At 44.2% G+C, this 19,301-nt stretch overlaps 1 protein-coding gene across 1 annotated transcript in view; it reads right to left on the minus strand.

Moving 5' to 3' along the window:
• ABCC8 (ATP binding cassette subfamily C member 8) overlaps window positions 1-19,301 on the minus strand; it is a gene marked incomplete at its 5' end in the record, with an annotated part of 118,395 nt that overhangs the window by 30,311 nt on the left and 68,783 nt on the right. Inside the window, 7 exons of the mRNA XM_015423247.1 lie at window positions 1,249-1,496; window positions 5,470-5,569; window positions 6,714-6,839; window positions 8,904-9,041; window positions 15,501-15,581; window positions 16,979-17,063; window positions 19,203-19,301. Of these exons, the coding sequence (XP_015278733.1) occupies window positions 1,249-1,496; window positions 5,470-5,569; window positions 6,714-6,839; window positions 8,904-9,041; window positions 15,501-15,581; window positions 16,979-17,063; window positions 19,203-19,301 (877 nt within the window). The remainder of the gene's footprint in view (window positions 1-1,248; window positions 1,497-5,469; window positions 5,570-6,713; window positions 6,840-8,903; window positions 9,042-15,500; window positions 15,582-16,978; window positions 17,064-19,202) is intronic.

A 19,301-nucleotide genomic window follows, 5' to 3' on the forward strand; every position in this document is an offset into this window, starting at 1 on the left:
AGATATTTGAGAATGAGATACAAGAGCCTATATGTGAGAAAAGAATTGCCTAAGGAAGCCTCAATTCCAGTTGGTATAAATAAACGTTTCAAAGAAGCTGGAATGTTACAATTCAAAAGAAACAACAACAACACAGCAATAATTTCTACTGTGATTATTTTCAACCACCAATTTTCTGCACCCTTTAGCCTGGCAGGTATGAACATTTTGTGGCATATCTTTCCTAAGAGAAATATATTATTTTGTCACTTGAGACTGGAATTGAGAGAAATTTCCTTTCCAAGTCAAGGTTTTGAATCAGGGTGCACTGGCGTTTAAGGCTGCAGGATAAAGTTGGCCCTGCACGCTGGAAGAGCACCTACTAGTGGCCGTCACTTTGCACAAGGTGGGCAGGAGCCAGCACACCTCACTCTGCCCAAGGCAAGTTGGTACAGGTAGCCCTAACAACATTTAAGGTGGGTGTGCTGCACGAGGTGGGTGGGCAGGACTGGTGGCCCAGCATTGTGAGAAATGAAATAAATAAAGGGACTTCTGATAAAGAAAATCTTAAATACCTTGCTTTAAACTGTAGTAGAAAAAAATATTGCTTGAAATCAATTAATGCTTATTATGAAACCAGACAGTAGGCTTGCACAAACAAGAATAGGGACTTCTGGTCATGAATCTTATAAATCCAGAGGTGCTTAACTACCTATAAAAATATAGTATCTGAACCTAAATGCTTGAGCAGGCTGGCTTGCTATAAGAGACAGCAGAAGAGTTGACTGTTGGCTGGGGTGGGGTAACCTTTTAGACCACAAGATATGCTATCTCAGCAGACCCTCTGGAGGGAGGGGTTTCCACAGAGAAAGAGCAGAACTCTCAACAGAGGCGTTACGGCACCTCCTCTAGGCGAATGGGATTGGAAGACTGTACGTTTTGGTCACCAGGAAGGGGGCCGAGACAGGGCGTTTGTTATTTTCTATACCTCTCCGGGATAGTATATATATCTGCTGATTAACTCCATTTGGGGTGTTCAGTTCTCTGAGCTGGGCACCCTGCTTGCAAGCTGTATATCCAATAAAATCTTCTGCTTCATCGAAAGAGTCTGTCTCCTAGAATTCCTTACTGGGTAAGCACCAAAACCATATCCTTCCGCATGATCTTCTCCCCTCCCTCCATTTGAGGATGGGGGCGGGTCAGGAGATGAGTCCATTTTCAGTGGTCATTTTGGCCTCCCCATGCACCCCAGTTTACCGTATTACATACCTCACAAACAGAGCAATTCAGATTCTTTCCCACTTTCGTGGAAATGGCATCAGATGTCCATTGTGCTAGCCAAAAGTCAATGGATACCATAACTGTGTGTTTCAGGAGCTGTGAAAGGACCAGCAAAGGCAGTAGGAGGAATCCTGCAGTGCTAAGGTACTTCCCACATGCTTGCCAAGGCATCTTTGCTCTCTGGTGAAGGAGAGAAGACAGGTTGTCTTCTTCATCATCGGTTTCTGGTGTTTCATCTGTAAATTAACAGAAAAAGCTGTAACATTTGTTGTGTAAAAATTCTCAGTTTCCTTTTCCATATCTTTATGCAGGGGTCGTTTCGTAGAAAAAGAGCTAGGGGAACTCATTAGCATCACTCATTAGCATATGCCACACCCCCTGACATCACCGGAAGTGTGTCAGAAGGCAACACACATCGCCCCCAACGGTCCCAGCTGCCGCCACCGGCCTTGCAGCTCCACTGCCGAGCCCCATGAAGGGCCCGGCGGTGGACCTGCAAGGCTGGCGGGAGTGCAAGAAAGCCCTGCGAAGGCCCTCCCTGGCCCCAGGCAGGCAGGGGTGAGGAGAGGTACGGAGGAAGCAACTTACCCTCCCTCTTCTCCTGCCTCCTCCTTGCTGAATGATGGCCGGAAGCGGAGCGGCCGGAAGCAGGGGGTGGGGCTTTGTCATGTGGCCCGCACCCCGTACCTCACCCGGGGGAACTGCGATCCACCACGATCCCCCCCGAAATGACCTCTGTCTTTATGTAGTGCTATTATTGTTTTATCTGTTATATGTAGAAGTTCTCAAGTTTGTGTTAATATTGACTGAATGGACCCTGTCATAAGGAATCCTGGTACCAATCCAAAGAAAATAACTTTTAAGATATCTGCTTGGAAATGTCCCAGTAAATCCAATGGATCCAACGTCTACAGTTTTATGTCCAAAAACGTTTATAATCCACATTTACCAATTTGGTGGCTCAAGAATTCTTATTATAAATTCTGTTCAGATTTTTCTTTTCTAAGCAAAATAGTACAAGACCTGCAGACTAGCCACTCATGATTAATTCACAGTCCCTCATGTTAAAACAGTGTTTAATTATTTAACAGAGGTTCAGAATTTTCTCAGGAAGCTATAATTTATAGATGCACAGAGTAATCCAATCTTTGCAGTCCCAAAGAAAAGTGACCTATGCATAACTTGAATAGTCTTTCACTATGAAATAAATACCTACATGAGCATGCAAGTTCAATTATGGCTTCTAAGGTGCAGATAAAATTAGTTTGGCTGAAACAAAGACTTCCTGTTAAGCTTCTTCTAGAGAGCAAAAGATACCATCAGCTTGCCTATAACTCATCCAGCTACTTCAGTATATAATATTTGCATGCCACCTGTTTTCTAAGGGGTAAACATGATTCACATTCATCTGTCTCATTTTATCCTCAAACCAATGTTGTGTTTTATATTAAGTGGAGTAATATTGCCTTGCTTAAAGTCAATCATTGAACATCATGGCCGAATAGAGACTTAAAACTGGTACCCATACCCGAATCCAACACTTTAGCAACTAATCCATACTGGTTACATACATAAAGATATGCTAGTTGAAACTAGGGTTGCCAAGTGGAAAAATAGACTTATCGGGGGACTCCCGGTCCGCACCTGGAGCGCGCACGCGCCGCACGCACATCACCAGGAAGTGACGTTATGATGCCGGGCACGCTGGGGGCAGGGCCAAGACCATCCGAGGGAAAAACATAGAGTTTTCCCTCAGATGGCCGTGACCCCGCCCCCAACATGCCCGGCATCATAACATAACTTCCTGGTGACGCGCACACCGGGGTGGGGTTCTCCCCAGGGCCTGATCCACCGGCGGCGGGGAACAGGCCTCTGGGGCGGGGGTTTCCCCGCCCCCTGGGGGGACTTGGCAAGCCTAGTTGAAACAGCCCTGAATCGGACAGGCCAGGCTAGCCTGATCTCATCAGATCTCAGAAGCTAAGCAGGGTCGACCCTGATTGGTACTTGGAAGGGAGACCGTCAAGGAAGTCCAGGATTGCTACACAGAGCCAGGCAATGGCAAACCGCCTCTGAATGTCTCTTTCCTTGAAGACTCTATACAGTCACCATAAATCAGCTGTGACTTGATGGCACTTTATACACACGCACAAGTATACAGAGAGTTGGGTTTAATGTCTTCTGGTAATTGTGTCATCGACGCAACGAACATGAAATTGAGCCAACTTCAGAGGACAGCGGAAGACAGGAGGGCCTGGCGGGAGCTGGTCCATGGGGTCGCGAAGAGTCGGACTCGACTGTGCGACTGAACAACAACAACAATTGTGAAAACCAGAAGTACTATTTGTTGTTGTTGTTCAGTCGCACAGTCGAGTCCGACTCTTCGCGACCCCATGGACCAGCTCCCGCCAGGCCCTCCTGTCTTCCGCTGTCCTCTGAAGTTGGCTCAATTTCATGTTCGTTGCATCGATAGCACGGCCTAACCATCTCCTCCTTTGCCGTCCCCTTCTTCTTTTCCCTTCAATCTTTCCCAGCATCAGGGTCTTCTCCCGTGAGTGCTCCCTTCCCATTTGGTGGCCAAAGTATTTGAGAAGTACTATACATCAACTAATTTGTTTGGGTTACTTATCTAGCTGGCATGCACTTTGCAGTATATGGATAAAAAAATTAAATCATGGAAGGGAAGTCATTTTGCACCCAAACTAGGATGAATTTCGTTTAGATCTTTTACCCAAATATTTTAAAATTGTTCTCCGAGTGACAAAAAAGAATTGCTTGAAATTCAATGGTCAGGCTGGGTTTATTCTTGGGAACTGCTAAAAGCTGAAGGTTTAGCTGAAGGGAGAGATCCTTGGGTTTAAGCCCGGTATAATACTTGTACTAATTTTTGTACTAATTTTTGTACTAATTTTTGTACTAATTTAACTAGAAATTAGGAGCTGCGGTGACGCTAGTGGTTAAGACCCTGAACCGCAGGCTGTGGAAGGTCGGTAGTTCAGCAGTTCGAGACCCGGGGTGCCCCATGACGGAGTGAGCTCCCTTCTCTAGCTCCAGCTCCTGCCAACCTAGCAGTTCGAAAGCAAGAAATTGCAAGAAGATAAATAGGTACTGCTTCGGTGGGAAGGTAACAGCGTTCCGTGAGCCTTGGTGTTTAGTCATGCCGGCTACATGACCACGGAAACGTCTTCGGACAGCGCTGGCTCTTCGGCTTTGAAACGGAGATGAGCACCGCAACCCTAGAGTCGGATTCGACTGGCTTTCGAGCAAGGGAACCTTTACCTTTTTAACTAGAAATTATTTTTCCCTGCTTAGCTCTCAGGATCTGATGACATCAGGCCAGCCTGGTCTGTCTAGGTCAGAGTGATACTAGGTCCAGCTAAGTTTTCCCTAATTACACTGTTTCAATAGAAATGCCCCCAAAATTCTTCTATTCGGTTACTAAATAATTCATAGGGATGCTGGAAAACATGTCCTTAAGCCAAACTAACTTCAGGCTGCATTCGCATATATATACATATATAAATATATTTCTTTCAGACAATAAAATAGAAAACCCTGATGTACTTCTGTCTCTAAAGCAAAATAGATGTGAGCCTGAATGGTGGCTGGATAGAAGAACCACCATAGAACTCTATACAGGGGTCATTTCCTGCAGGAGCGCACAGGAGTGGAGCTCCGGCAGTAAAGAGCCCAGGGGGCGGGCACATGCAACAAGCCCCACCCCCTGCTCCCAGCAGCCCTCAGTCAGAGCGAGAAGCAGCCAGGTAAGCTGCAGAGGCCCCCTCGGCCCCCGGTCCAAAACAGTCCAGTGGCACCTTTAAGACCAGGTTTTATTCAGGTACAAGCTCTCCCTCCTCTGCAAGGACAGATCTGCATGTCCGTCCGCCCCCCCATAGCTAGCAATCCAAAACAGTCCAGTGAGCTCCTGCACCTCTTTTTCTACTAAATGACCCCTGACTCTATACACTTCATTCTGAGCTCTCCACCAGAAGGACATGATAGAAATGAAGCCAACATTCTGCAAACAAAACATGCATGCTATCAGAAAAACAAACCAGACACACAATTTAAAGGCCAGCCAAAACAAGAATAACTTTGTAATCATGCTCCATTGCTGTTATGCCATACTTTTTGTTCTAAGAGTGTTAAAATGTTGGTGTTCTGAAACTCTCAATTTATTCAGAATAGCCCTTTTTGTAAGTATCAGTTCACCTTCATCTTCATCATCATCTTTGAGCAGTGTTTCTCGAGAATGCGCTGTCCTTTGGAGAGTCTTCATATCTAATACTGTTTTTCGTTCAGTTATGGTTTCCTAAAAGCAAGGAAAATAAATGGCTGATTAAAAAAAAACTCTGCTCCTGGATCAATTTGTTATTACAGATGAACAGTGCAATTTGAAGACGTAAGAGTAAACCTCATTTAATAGACCTGACTAGGATTGCTTTCTAAGTGACCTAACTGCATTTAATGGTCATGAATTATTAGTGTGCTAGATAAACATATACATGACTCTTAAGATATAAGATCCATCACTGGAGACTGGTACAAAAATAATGTTAGCATAGCCACCCCTGAGGGTTAAGGGATCAGTAGCAGTATATGGGTTTGTATTATTTATGTCTAAAGGGATAATCAGACATAAAACCTAACTATCATTTAAAAAGCTGGGGAATTCTCACATGGAGGAGAATAGGCTGAGAATACACATCTTACTTGGTATTATGGCCATCCCCAATCCTTAGCCGCCCTCAGCCCGTTCGCGGGGAGGGCCGGGTATAAATGTAATAAAATAAATAAATAAATAATAAAATTGAGTTAATAGCAGGGTTATCATTTTGTGTATATTGGCCCTTAAATGATTAGATTTGCAATACCTAAACATAAATGCCATTGATTTTTTTTATTATTAAGACCAACTGGAAACATTTACAACTAATGACTGGCTGATTAAAGGCCAGACAGGCAAGATTCTGGTCCATCTTTTAATTTGTGTCATTTATTGACATGGTATCAAAATCGATTATACCGAGGGTATTCCACTTACACTACCCAATGTAAATGTGTTTTTCCTTGTGTTCATGCAACTTTGAAAACGTCCCACCGTTGTTTCATTCCCCCCCATTTTGGAATAAACTCTTATTATGAATTATTTACTTTCATCTGGTTGTATCAACAACTCTGTTCAACTGATGGCGTAAAGAACTTTCCATTGATGTAGAGAGCCCCTTCTACAGAAAGCTTCACCATCTGCTAGGTGGAGTTGCTGAATGAAACCAATAATTTTTGTGCAAAAACATTTCTTTTTGGAAAGTAGATTTAAATTCTACATGGCTGGATAAAATATTTTTTCTTACTATATTAATTAAATAGTACTTCTTCGTATTTCTAAACTGAAATTGACATATTATATAAGGGATCACTATTTTAAGGTGCTAGGAAAGAAGAACAAAACAGGCCTTCTCCAGTTCTTGGTCCTGTCGATTCATTAGTGTTTTCCAATGTTCAAAGAGTTCAGATTCTGATTTCTGAATATCCTTGAGCGTGCCTTCTCTTTGAATGGTACCATCCTTCATTGCAATAATCTGGAATATTTTAAATTATAAAATCATCAAAAAAGTCTGTTCTTTTATTTAAATAGTTCAGTTCCATCCAGTTCTTATATGTGTGTTGGTAATGACCGAAGGTCATTTTTATTTTAACAGCACTTTCAAATGAGCTAGGAAGGTAAAACTTGGTAAATATATACTATATAGGTAGTAACATGTTCCAGCTAAATGGGTTACACAGAAATGTGGTAGACAACTGAAAGAATACAATTCACCCTCTTTGTAAGTAATTTATTCCCATGGCTTGGTGGTAAATGGAAAAAATTAACAATATACACACTTGGCAACAAAAGCATAAATCTAATACTTTGCTGTCAAGGCAGTTTTTGGATAAGTTATTGTATAAGGTGTGCTGATTATAAAAAGTAATCAAGAAAAACCTGTACCTATGTAATTCATCTTAAAAATCTATAGCTTGCTATCCACAGGTGGCTACTATCAATTAGCTATGAAAGTAAACTTTCAAACTGCTTTATAGGATTTAATGTATTCAAAATATTTGTATACTACTTTGTTGCTCAAAAAAAGTCCTACTTGCTTACTGAATTTTTTGCGGGAAGCTAAAAGCAACCTCTGTGATCAAGTAAAAACAAACAATGCTAGGTTGTGGTCACACACACTAAATAATCCACTTTCAATCCATTTTCAGTGCATTTTTCAACTGGATTTTACTGTGTGAACTGGCAAAATCCAGTTGGAAAGTGCATTGAAAGTGGATTATTTAGTGTGTGTGATGGCAGCCCTAAAATATTATTTTCCTTTTCTAATAGCTGAGCAGAAAACTGAGAGTTTATGTGTCAGACTAAACTGAATCATTAGTTGCATCAATTGTTATTTATATTTGATGGTGACATTAAGGTTGCCCACTCTGCATTGGGAAATTGAGAAATTTATAAGGTGGCGCCTGGCAAAGGCAGCATTTGGGGAGGAAAAGAGTCTTCCCTCCACGTGCCATATAGTCTACTCTCCGAAATGTCAAGCCCTGGATGCAATCACTCTCACAAACACTCTTGTAGCAGCAAGATTTGTTTATTAAGAGGTAGAGAGGTTCCAAGCATAGACAGCTTCTGTGTTGGAACTGGGTCCCAAACGCCAGTTCCACCAATATACTGAGAGTAAGAAATTCCACATATGCCAAGTGACCAATCATTGCTCCTATTTGGTCCGCTAACCGTCTGCCCCTGTCCGTGCAACTGCCCCTAACACCTGCAAGCAAACGGTTACATTATCTAGAAGCTCCCCAGACTACAAAGTCACACAGAATGATGAGATCATATATATCCCAAGGTGTTCTCAACACACTCGGGAGGCCCCTGCAAGAGAACTGCTACAAGTTGGCACTAACCAAGCAAAGCAGATGGCCATACACATCCACCCCCCCTCCCCAGTTCCCAGTGGAGATGATAAACAGCAATGAAGAAGAGCAAGGTTGCGTGCTGCATAGGAACTGTATAAGAATACATGTGAATCCATAACACAACCAATGGAATATTGAAATGTGGGACAATAACCCCTAGTGCAACAGAACATGAGTGTAAGGAACAGGAAATATTTAGCAAGCGAGGCCCGAGCTTGACACAAAGCTGCTATTTCCTTCAAGGTAACTGTGCTCTGGAGATCAACTATAATCTTGGGAGGATTCCAGGCTCCCGCCTGGAAGAAACTTGCCTATTTTGTTCTTTAAACCTGGGTATATTCTTTTACTTAGGCTTAATGAGTAAAGCATGAAACATGCTGAGACTACACTAGTGCCTGTGATGTGGTTACCAAAACATACGGCAGTACAAAGTCACAAAAATAAATGTGACACGATGTTAAAGACAGCACTGCGGGCAGATAGGATTGATATCGCCTTAGTCTTATTGATTTCAATGCAACTTCAGCATTTCAATGCAACTTTCCTCCTGGTGAAATCAGTATGATTTAAAATAAGTTATATTTTATTGAATCGTGTGGACACACAGATACTCATAAAGCATGATGTGAACATTAACAAGCTGCCTCTCTGTTTCTTTACTAAAATAAAAGCAGGTAAATTACCCAGTCAGCATGTGGCAGATACTGTAGCTTGTGGGTGACCAAAACAATAGTCTTCTTGTCGTTTCTTAGCATGTTCAGGATTCCTTCTTGCATGAGATGGTCACTCAGGTGGATATCCAATGCAGAAAATGGGTCATCCTAATCAAAGGGAAAGTAGTTGTCCAATACATATATTTGTTTTGAGATTATATTTTTTGCATAATTTAATGGAAACATACCATTTTCAGGATATCATAGGCAGCAGTAAGTCATCAAGAAATGAAACATTTGCTATTAAGAATTATTTTCCTTATTTACCCTTATTAGCATTGATCTATTTATAAAGGAAAAAGAAGGGGCTGTGGTTCAGTGGTAGAGTATTTGCTTTGCATTCTGAAGGTCCCCAGTTCAATCCCTGACATCTCCATTTGAAAGAACCTGGTAGTAGATGTTGTGAAAGACCTCTGCCTGAGGTCCTGGAGAACCACTGCTACTTTGAGTAGATGTTGGCAACTTTGATAAATGAATGGGTTAAGTATGAGATAGCTTCATGTGTTCATGCATTTTTTTTAAAAAAATACACATATTTAAATACAATCTACCACCATATTCTGCTATGATATACTTATATTAAATGCTACAGAAGAAATTCTACATATTTACTTGGATCTTGTCCTAAAATTCACCTGGGATGTGATTAACCGACCTTTCTCCCTCCATGGCTTAAAATCACCTTGAGGCCAGATTTGATATGATTGCTCATTATAGAAAACTGAGGTGAAGAGAGAAGAAGAAGAGAAGAAGAAGAGATTGGATTCATACCCTGACCTTCACTACCCAAAGGTGTCTCAGAGTAGCTTACAAACTCCTTTCCCTTCCCCTCCCCACAACAGACACCCTGTGAAGTCGGTGGGGCTGAGAGAGCTCTTGACAGAAACTGCTCTTTTTCAAGAACAGCTCTTATCAGAACTACGGCTTGCCCAAGGTCATCCAGCCAGGTACAAGTGGAGGAGTGGGGAATCAAACCCGGTTCTCCCAGATTACAGTCTGCGCACTTAACCACTACACCACTGCTGGCTTTCAAGAGTTGGTGTTATACCCTGTCCCTCACTACCTGAAGGAGAAGAAGAGTTGGTTTTATACCCTGTCCTTCACTACCCGAAGGAGTCTCAGAGTGGCTTACAACCCCTTTCCTCTCCCCACAACGGACACCCTGTCTGACAGCTCCCCATTGTATGGACTTAGAGCGAATGCTGAGGCAACTTGGTAGTGGGAAAAGCACAGAGAGGGCACTTAGCACAACTGGCTGCGCACCTGGTGAGAGCAAAGTCCTCCCTCCACAACTGATCCCTTCCAGCTCTGAACCCTAACAGATACCCCATCTCCAGAGGTAGGACATAAAGGGGTGCCTGCACACTAACAGGTAAGCAGGGGCCTGTTTCCCTCACCTCCTTCCTGCTTCCCTTCATCCATGGCATGTTGCCACTCTGGAAACGCCACCTCCCACACCCAAGCCCACCAGTGGGGACAATAGGAGCCAGGGACCCCTGCAACCATGGCCCCTGTACACAAGGGGGTTTGGTGCATGGGCTCTGGCCCGGGAGAGCTGTCAGGAGAAGGGGCTTGAGCTCTCCGCTGTGCACTGGACTGACAACTCAGTTTTTTGCCAAGGTCCCCCTTGGACAGAGTGGCCCAGGGCTCTTTTTGTAGCAGGTACTCACTTGCATATTAAGCGACACACCCCTAATGTAGCCAATCCTCCAAGAGCTTACAGTAGCTCCTGTAAGAAGAGCTCTGTAAGCTCTTGGAGGATTGGCTACATTAGGGGTGTGTGGCCTAATATGCAAAGGAGTTCCTGCTACAAAAAGAGCCCGTAAAGTGGGTAACCACACAGTTCTTGTACTCGTTCCCTTGCAGAAGCAGACACCTGTGGAGCAGCTGCCATGGTAGACCCATCTTTTACTATTGGTTTGGACATGTACGCCAGACAGGTGAGGGCATTTTGGATGGTGCCAGCCTTTGGAGTGGCTGATTGCAGCAGAGGTCATGCCCATGGGCCCTGGAATGGACTCCCTGTTGACCCCCGGCAAACCTCTATGCACCCGCCAAGGCACTCTTGGCCCTTGTTGCAGATGGATGTGTCGCTGTTTTAGCAGTGCCCTGGCTCAGACTACTTTCCCCCCAGCCCCATTGTGTCCTGGCTGCAGACCAAGCCTGCCTTTGAAAGCCAACAACTGTATACAGCCTGCTGACCCTTTTAGCCCCCTTCCCCATTTGGACTGTGCCTCAGGAGTGGAACATCCATTTCCCATGAGGTTACACAAAGGTGGATTCTGGTTCTCTTGGCCCTTCCCCCCCCCCCAAAGCTCGCCAACAAAGTGTCTTCAGTTGCCACAGCTGTGTGTGTGTGTGTTGTTTGAAGGTGGGTGAGGAGCAGGGGTCATTTGGTAGAAAAAGAGGTGCAGGAGCTCATTAGCATAACGTATTTGCATATGCCACACCCCCTGACATCACTGGAAGTGTGTCAGAAGGCAACACCAACCGCTCAGGCTCCACTGGACTGTTTCGGATTGCTAGCTATTGGGGGGGGGGGAACGTGCAGATCTGTCCTTGCAGAGGAGGGAGAGCTTGTACCTGAGTAAAAAAATTGCTTTCTGCTTTCTATATCCACATGCCTTCTCTAGTGATGTCTTTTGATAACATGCTGTGTCTTGTTTCCTGTTGCAAGCCAAGTGGTGAAGGCCGTATGGCCTCAATAGCCATGCCATAAACCCACATTCTTTCACACTTTCATGCCAAACGTCAGACCTCATGGCACCACTTTCTGGCCCACATGCGACTAGTCACGTAGACCATGAAGTAGCTGGAGTTTGGGGTCACCTGACTGCAGGCAGGGCCTACAAACTCCTCGCCTATTCCCACACGCAGCTATGGCAACCATCAATTGGCCACACACCCCTGTCCACTCGTGATTGGCTGATGGCCACAGCTGATTGCGATTAGATTGGGCTAGAATTCCATTGATCACTATGGGAGTGGGTCTCTCTTAGTTCTCTCCCTTCCTCCTCTTGTCAGAGTTTGTTTTATTGCACCTGAAAATGCTGCCTCTTGAGAGATGAAGTTGCTTTGTGACTTGAAGCACATGGCTTGTACAAGATGGGATTTTTACTCAAAATCCCTTGGTGCTACCTGGATTATCACCATGGATAATCTTGAACTCTTGGATGCTAACCTGACGTGGTAACTACGAATCATTAATGTTTAGTTAAGGCAAATTGCCCTAGCCTTTGTTATTTTTGTAATCTCTGGTAGTCTATGCTAAGCTCTGTACTAAATAAAGATCCCTCTGATTGTTAAAATTGTCTTTGGTGTTGTACCTGAATTCCAAGGCTAAATCCTGTGGCCTAAATGCTCACCATATACGCTACCATTGGAGAGTAAAAGTGTGCATCTCTGGAGTGAGTTGCTAAGGTATTCTGTCCCAGATCCTAACTAAGGGTTTGGGAATCTCTCCCTTAGGAAAGGCAGGGACTAGTGAAAAGAAGTTCTGGTGGCAAATTGTTCTGGAAACCAGAGAGGGTATAGACCAGAATAATTGTGGCAGAATAATTTAATCAATAATTTAATCATCTTTCTTTTGGAAATGATACCGTTCTGTGGTGACTTGGAGGGCTTCTTTCACCACCTGCATTTGACAGAGTACTTTCATCAAGCCTCAGAAGAGAACGTGGATGAACAGCATCTTCACAACATAGCAATTCACAATCTACTGCTGAACAGCTGGCATCTGTCCCACCCACTATCAGACAACACATTGACCACCTATCGCCACCCACCCAATGCTACAGGAAAAAGGACTCTACATGGCTTAACTAGCTAAAAGTGAACAAACAGAAACTAAACCCTGAAAAGAAAGAGGTAATGCTGGTTGGAAAGGAGGAAGTACTGAAGGATATTGTTCTCCCCACTTCTGATGAGAGTGTAACTGACCCTTGCAGACTCAGTTAAAAGCCTTGTGGTCATACTGGATCAAGCTTTATTACTGAAGCAGCAAGTGGATGCAGCTGCAAAAAAATGCTTTCAATCAGCTCAGCCTAGTGCATAAGATGGTCCCTTACCTTGGTATGGCTGACGTGGCCACCTGGATCCATGCCACGGTTACTTCAAGACTAGACAACTGTAATTCACTATATATTGGTCTCCCCTCAGAATCAACTCGGAAACTCCAACTAGTTCAGAATGCCAAGGCTCAGCTATTAGCGGGAGCTAGACAGAGCATGCATATTACTCCCTTTCTGCAGATGCTCCATGGACTGCCCAATTTTACTGAACTCCCTTTATTGGCTACTACAGACAAAGCCCTTTATGTCTTCGGCCCCTCTTATTTGCACAATCACCTCTCTCCCTATGTTCTGCCATGGCAACTTTGTTCAAGTGAGCAGGGGCTTCTGCAGGTGCCAACCTGCAAATAGGCAAAATTGGCAACTACCCATACACGTGCTTTCTCTGCTGAGCCTCCTGCCTTGTGGAATGGCTTGTCTGAGGAGGTCAGGAAAGCGCCCACTCTCCTTGCTTTCCACAAACTATACAGAACTGAGCTATTTAAGAGGGCTTTTCTGCACAGGTAATAAGGCTGCACAGTACAAAATGGTTTCACAAACTTGTATGGATAAATGATTAGAGACTATGGTCTATACCGCTGTGTAGAGTTTATTGTAAATAGGATCCTGTTTATGTTATTTCTGTACCACTTAATGTGTCATGTGAATACTTATGCCGTGTTAATTTTCTTTTTCCTGGAAGGAACAGACCTAAAATCCTAATGCACTGGTTACTGAGTGTCCCATTGTGTCGATTTTCTGGCTCACTGTGTGTAATCCATCTTGAGTCCCTGTGAGAAAGTCAGACTATAAATAAAGTAAAACAAAATAAAATACATGTACCCTCTGAGGGCTGCACTGCCACACTAGTGTCAATTTCACACTATGTGCTGCGCAGTGGCATTTTGCCCCACAGCTTCGCCCGATTTCCTCTGCGTCTATTCAATCCTGTTCTTTGAGGATTGAGTAGATGCAGGGAAAATCGGGTGAAGCTGCAGGGCAAAATGCCACTGCGCAGCACATAGTGTGAAATTGACACGTACGCTCGGGGCAAAGGGAAGAGGCAGCGTGGAGCAGCAGCTTGTGGGAAATCAGTCTAGATCTCTACATAGAATGCTTTTGCTGCTGAGCCCAAACTGACATAGCCCTTGGTAGCCTCCAGTGTTCCCTCTAAGCTGAGTTAGTGTGAGCTAGTTCACAGTCTTTTTAGCCTCCGGCTCACACATTTTTGTCCTCGCTCAGGAAGGATGGGGCTCCAGAGCAAACTGATTTATGCAGCAGCCCAATCGCTCGCTCACAACTTTAATGCCGGCAGCTGACAAAGTAGAATTTTTGCTCACAAGACTCCACAGCTTAGAGGGAGCCTTGGTAGCCTCCCATCCAAATGCCAACCAGGACTGACCCTGCTTAGCTTCCAAGATCTGATGAGACCGGGCTAGCCTGGAGTATCCAGGTCAGGGCATCACAAGCTTACCCATGGCAAAAGAAATGCAATTAACAGCTTCAAAGCTTCAAAGCAATCCAGACCATTATTTAAAAAGCTGACAAAGGAGGAGCAGTTGTTGTCATGAACAAATCAGACTACTTTAGGACCCCACGGGACCAGTCTCCCTTTCTACAATGACTATCCTCAGAACCCACTCAGAAATGCCAAAAACAGCTAAACGGTATTATGAAAAAATTACCAACACACATATAGGAGCAGATCTATATGTAGACACCACAAGAGCCTCAAACAGGCATTTTCTGTCTTTGGCCCCAAATACACAAGCTCAGCAGCCCAGGATGTCAGTGGTTAAGTGTGCAGTGGTTAAGTGCGCGGACTCTAATCTGGGAGAATGCGGTTTGATTCCCCACTCCTCCACTTGCACCTGCTGATGTGACCTTGGGTCAGTCACAAGCTCTGGCACAGCTGTCCTTGAAAAAGAGCAGTTTGTGTCAGAGTTCTCTCAGCCCCACCCACCGCACAGGGTGTCTGTTGTGGGGAGGGGAAGGGAAAGGAGTTTGTAAGCTACTCTGAGACTCCAAGTGAAGGGCGGCGTATAAATCCAATCTCCTCCTCTTCTTCTTCTTGTGTGTGTATTCATTCCTCCTCCTCTTCTTCTTCTTCTTCTTCTATTGTCGCAGGCACATGCAAGGTCATTGTATGGGTATATGGTTACATGGACTCTTCTTAGACCCTACAAGAGGGAACCTGCAACAAAATGTTGCTGGAGCCCGAGCCCTCTCCGGCATGGTTGATGCGGGTGGGGGAAGCTGGAGGCTGGCTTTGGTCACTCCTCCCGTGTGAAACGGAGATGAGCACCACAACCCTAGAGTCGGATTCAACTGGCTTTCGAGCAAGGGAACCTTTACCTTTACCTTTTACCTCTGTGTAGCAATCCTGGAATTCCTCGGTAGTCTGCCATCCAAGTACTAACCAAGGCTGACCCTGTTTAGCTTCTGAGATTTGTCAAGATCAGGCTAGCCTAGACAATCAGGTCTGGACAGGGTGTGGACTTACATGTGGTCAACTTACCAGAAACACAACATTTGTCTGTTGGTAAAGGGCTCTTGCCACACTGATCCTCTGGCGCTGACCTCCAGAAAGATTAATGCCCTGAAATGCCAAAGCAATTCAGTTGTAGAAACATAAGTAATTCTGAAACGTTACAGATCAAATCCTGCTGTAATAGGAAAGACTTCAAAGACTATTTGGAGAAATATTGGGAGGTGAAGAACAACTTATTGAGCTTTGACAACTATTGATAGAAAGGTGTTTAGAACTTGTATAAGTGTATAAGGATAATAGTGTTACCTAATAAGTTTAAGTAATAGAGGAAAGGTGAAGGGAAATGGAAAACAAAAAATATGGGAGGGAGGTTGGAGCACTGCGGGAAGCCAGAAAAGGGGGGGGGATAGGGATAGAAACGATCCTGCTGTAATAAACACTATTTAGTCCAATTTGGAAGGAAAACCATAAAATAGAAATCTGACAAAAAAGTGTGGTGATCTTCCACTGAACCCCCCCCCCAATAACTAATGAAACAATACTGAAAGAAAACCACATGAAACAACCCAGTAACAAAACAGTCTCTTTTGGAATTGACAACAAAAATGAATGAAGTCAAACCAACAACCATAGACTGTGGTGCGGCTGTGTGCCCGGCTTCCCTCTGCCCCTTGTGCTGCCCCCCCCAAGAGCAAGGGGAGGTGTCTTGTGACCTGGGGGTGGCTGGGCCCAGGATAAGGATTAAATTTAATTTAATTAGCGGTCCCCCCCCCCCGATGTCCTGGAGCTCTGCCAGAAAAAAATCTGGCTATGGGGCTGATCTACATTGGGGCTGATCTACATTGATGTCTGGTCACCAGATGACTTGACCATGCATAATTCCCACTTCCCACTCCAGCACTGATATCTAGAGTATAGACACTGATACCCAGAGCAGGGTTGGCCAAACTTGCTTAATGTACGAGCCACACAGAATAAACATTAGATATTTGCGAGCCGCAAGACATGAACAAATATTACACACATGTTTTTATTGAAAAATATGCAAATTTGAAACCACCAAAAATAAAAGCAAAAGGGGTAAAAACAGGTATTGATAATGATATTTATTTGTTTGCCAATGGTATTTATTTGTCTAAGAGAGAGAGAGAAAGAGAGAGGTGGAAAAAAGAACGAAAGAGGTGGAAAGAAAGAGAGGAGAGAAAAAACAAAGCAAACAGATGAGGGAAGCAAAATAATATTGCTTCAATATCTTTAAACGGGAAGTTCTAGATAAATAAAAATTCTTATACTTATTCAATACATGTACACCTATATAAAGAATAAGTCAATATCAAGAATATCGACTGTAGTTAGAAAAGTTGTTAGTTAAAACTGCAATAATGTTTACTAAGTGTAAAGCTTTCAGACTAATGATCTGCATGTGTATTTGCTTTGAAATTGCTTTTGTTAAGTAGTTTAGGAACACCACATGATGCATTAACGTCTTGTAAATAGTCACTAACCCTTTCTCCAATCTGGGTTTGGTCTCCATGAGGAAGAATGTCAATATCAGGCTGAAGAGAGCAAGCATCAATTACTGCTTCGTACCTGTGGAAACAGAAGTAGTAATTCCCAATTCACATGGAGACTGCTTCATAAGCACATTTTCTCTTGCTTTTAAGAGCAACAGTTAATCAACTGGACAAGTCACATGCTGGAAAATGTATGTTTGCTAAGCACTAATTGTTCTAATGGGAAATTTCTTGTTCCCAACGAACAAATACTTTTAAAGTTAATTATGCACTATTGAGGGCGTTCAGAGGTTAAAAATAGATGCCTTTCCTGGTTCTGTTGCTGGGTTTTATCCTGAAATACTGAGAAAGCTCATTTGCATCTATGAGATATCAACCTTTAAGATGGCCAAGGTCCAAGAGATCTAGGCTTGCCAGTCCCCAGGTTGGGGCGGGGGTTCCCATGGTTTTCTGGGCTTCTCCCCACTGCCAAACAGCCACAGCTCCCATGACTCCCCTGACATGATGTCACCCGGAAGTGATGTCATCACACTGGGGACATCACATGGGGATGATCTGGTTTAAAGGCAAAACTCTATGGTTTTAAGCTGGTTTTATCATAGAGTTTTGCCCTTAAACCAGAGCACCCCCACGTGACATCCCTGGCATGATGATGTCACTTCCAGATGACGTCATCGTGTTGGAGGCATCCCTGAACCCCCCCCCCAAATCCCCCCACCAGAGTGACGAGGGGACCTGGCAACCCTGGATCTGTATAGCAGTATTCACAAGTTTAGCATTGTTAGCATTTTATAGGATCAAGCTAGACTGCTCAGCCATAGAGATTTGAATATATATATATATATATATATATGTATGTATGTATGTATGTATGTATCTGCAGTGGCTCAAGTGGTTAAGACACTGAACTGCAGACTGGAAGGTCAGTAGTTCAGCAGTTAGAGACCTGAGTGTCGCATGACAGATCCCCCCCAGTCGCCACGCAGGTCCTCCTCGGCACGATCAGATGCCAGGAGAAAGGCATGGACCGGAGAGCGAGGCCAGCCCACTGTGCATGCGTGTGCATGTGCAGTTTGGCAGGACCTCACATGCTGCGGGACAGACAGGAGTGCCGACGATCACACGTCCACCCCTGCAGCGGATTTTTCGGTAAGTACTAGTGTTTCATAGGGGTCTTTTTGATCCACATCAACGGCCAGAAGAGACGGATTTCCCAGATGTTGCGATGTAATCGCGCCCGCTTGATGCACCCCTGATCCATCCCTCTCGCGTGGCAAATCCTCCCGTGTGATGGGGGCCAAAGAGAACTTTTTCTCCCTCTCAAAAAATGGAAGAACTTGGGGGCATCCAATGAAGTTGATGGGCAGTAGATTCAGGACAGAGAAAAGGAAATATTTCTTTACACAAGTGATTAAAATGTGGCCTTCACTGCCAGAGGACATAGTGATAGCCACAGGCACAGAAAGCTTCAAAAGGGGAGGATAGGTCTATCAGCGTCTACTAGCCATGGTGACTAAAGGGAACCTCCACATTTGGAGGCAGTAAAACTCTGAATACCAGTGCCAGGAAACAACAGCAGGAGAAGGCCTCCTCTGCCTCTATGCCCTGTGGTTGGCCCTCCATAGTAACTGGTTGGCCACTGTGTGAGACAGGATACTGGACTAGATGGACTACTGGTCTGATCTAGCAGAGTTCTTCTTCTTATGAAGACATCAGCACCTCCTCTTTGCCACAGAGGCAAGCAGGGGAGGAGGACCAGGAGCTACTGCCTTTCTGGCTGCTTCAGCCAGGTAGGCCATGGGCAGATGGGGGAGTTGGAGCCACCACAAGAGCTGGGCAGGAGGAGATGTCAGTGGCGCTGCGGCTGAGCTGGATGGCTGGTGTGTGATATATCTACCATGTGTGATATATCAATTATGGAATATTTTTCCCCCAGTGGCTTCCATGTCAGAGCCATAATTCTCAAATTGGCACTTAGTGAAGAAGATTTATCATGCTGACATCTAGCTCAAGACTACTAGGAATAAAGGGATGCCTGGTCAACATTATTCAGTACTTCGAGAAATTATTCAACTCAAAGACATTTGCCTCTGGCATAATCACTCAGCTGTTGCAACATGTATTTATAAAAGCCTGGTGTCCATATGCAATGTGCATTTCAAGGCTGATGACAGAGTGCATTTAAGTGCGTTTACAAGGCAATTGAATATATTACCTTTGTTTATTGAAGGGGCTCTCAAAAGTGATATTCTCTTCCACAGTAGCATTTAGTAACCATGGTTTCTGGGAAGCATATGCCACAGGTCCTCTTTTC

The sequence above is a fragment of the Gekko japonicus genome, unplaced genomic scaffold, assembly GCF_001447785.1.
Source record: "Gekko japonicus isolate JY-2015 unplaced genomic scaffold, Gekko_japonicus_V1.1 scaffold936, whole genome shotgun sequence".
Classification (NCBI taxonomy): domain Eukaryota; kingdom Metazoa; phylum Chordata; class Lepidosauria; order Squamata; family Gekkonidae; genus Gekko; species Gekko japonicus.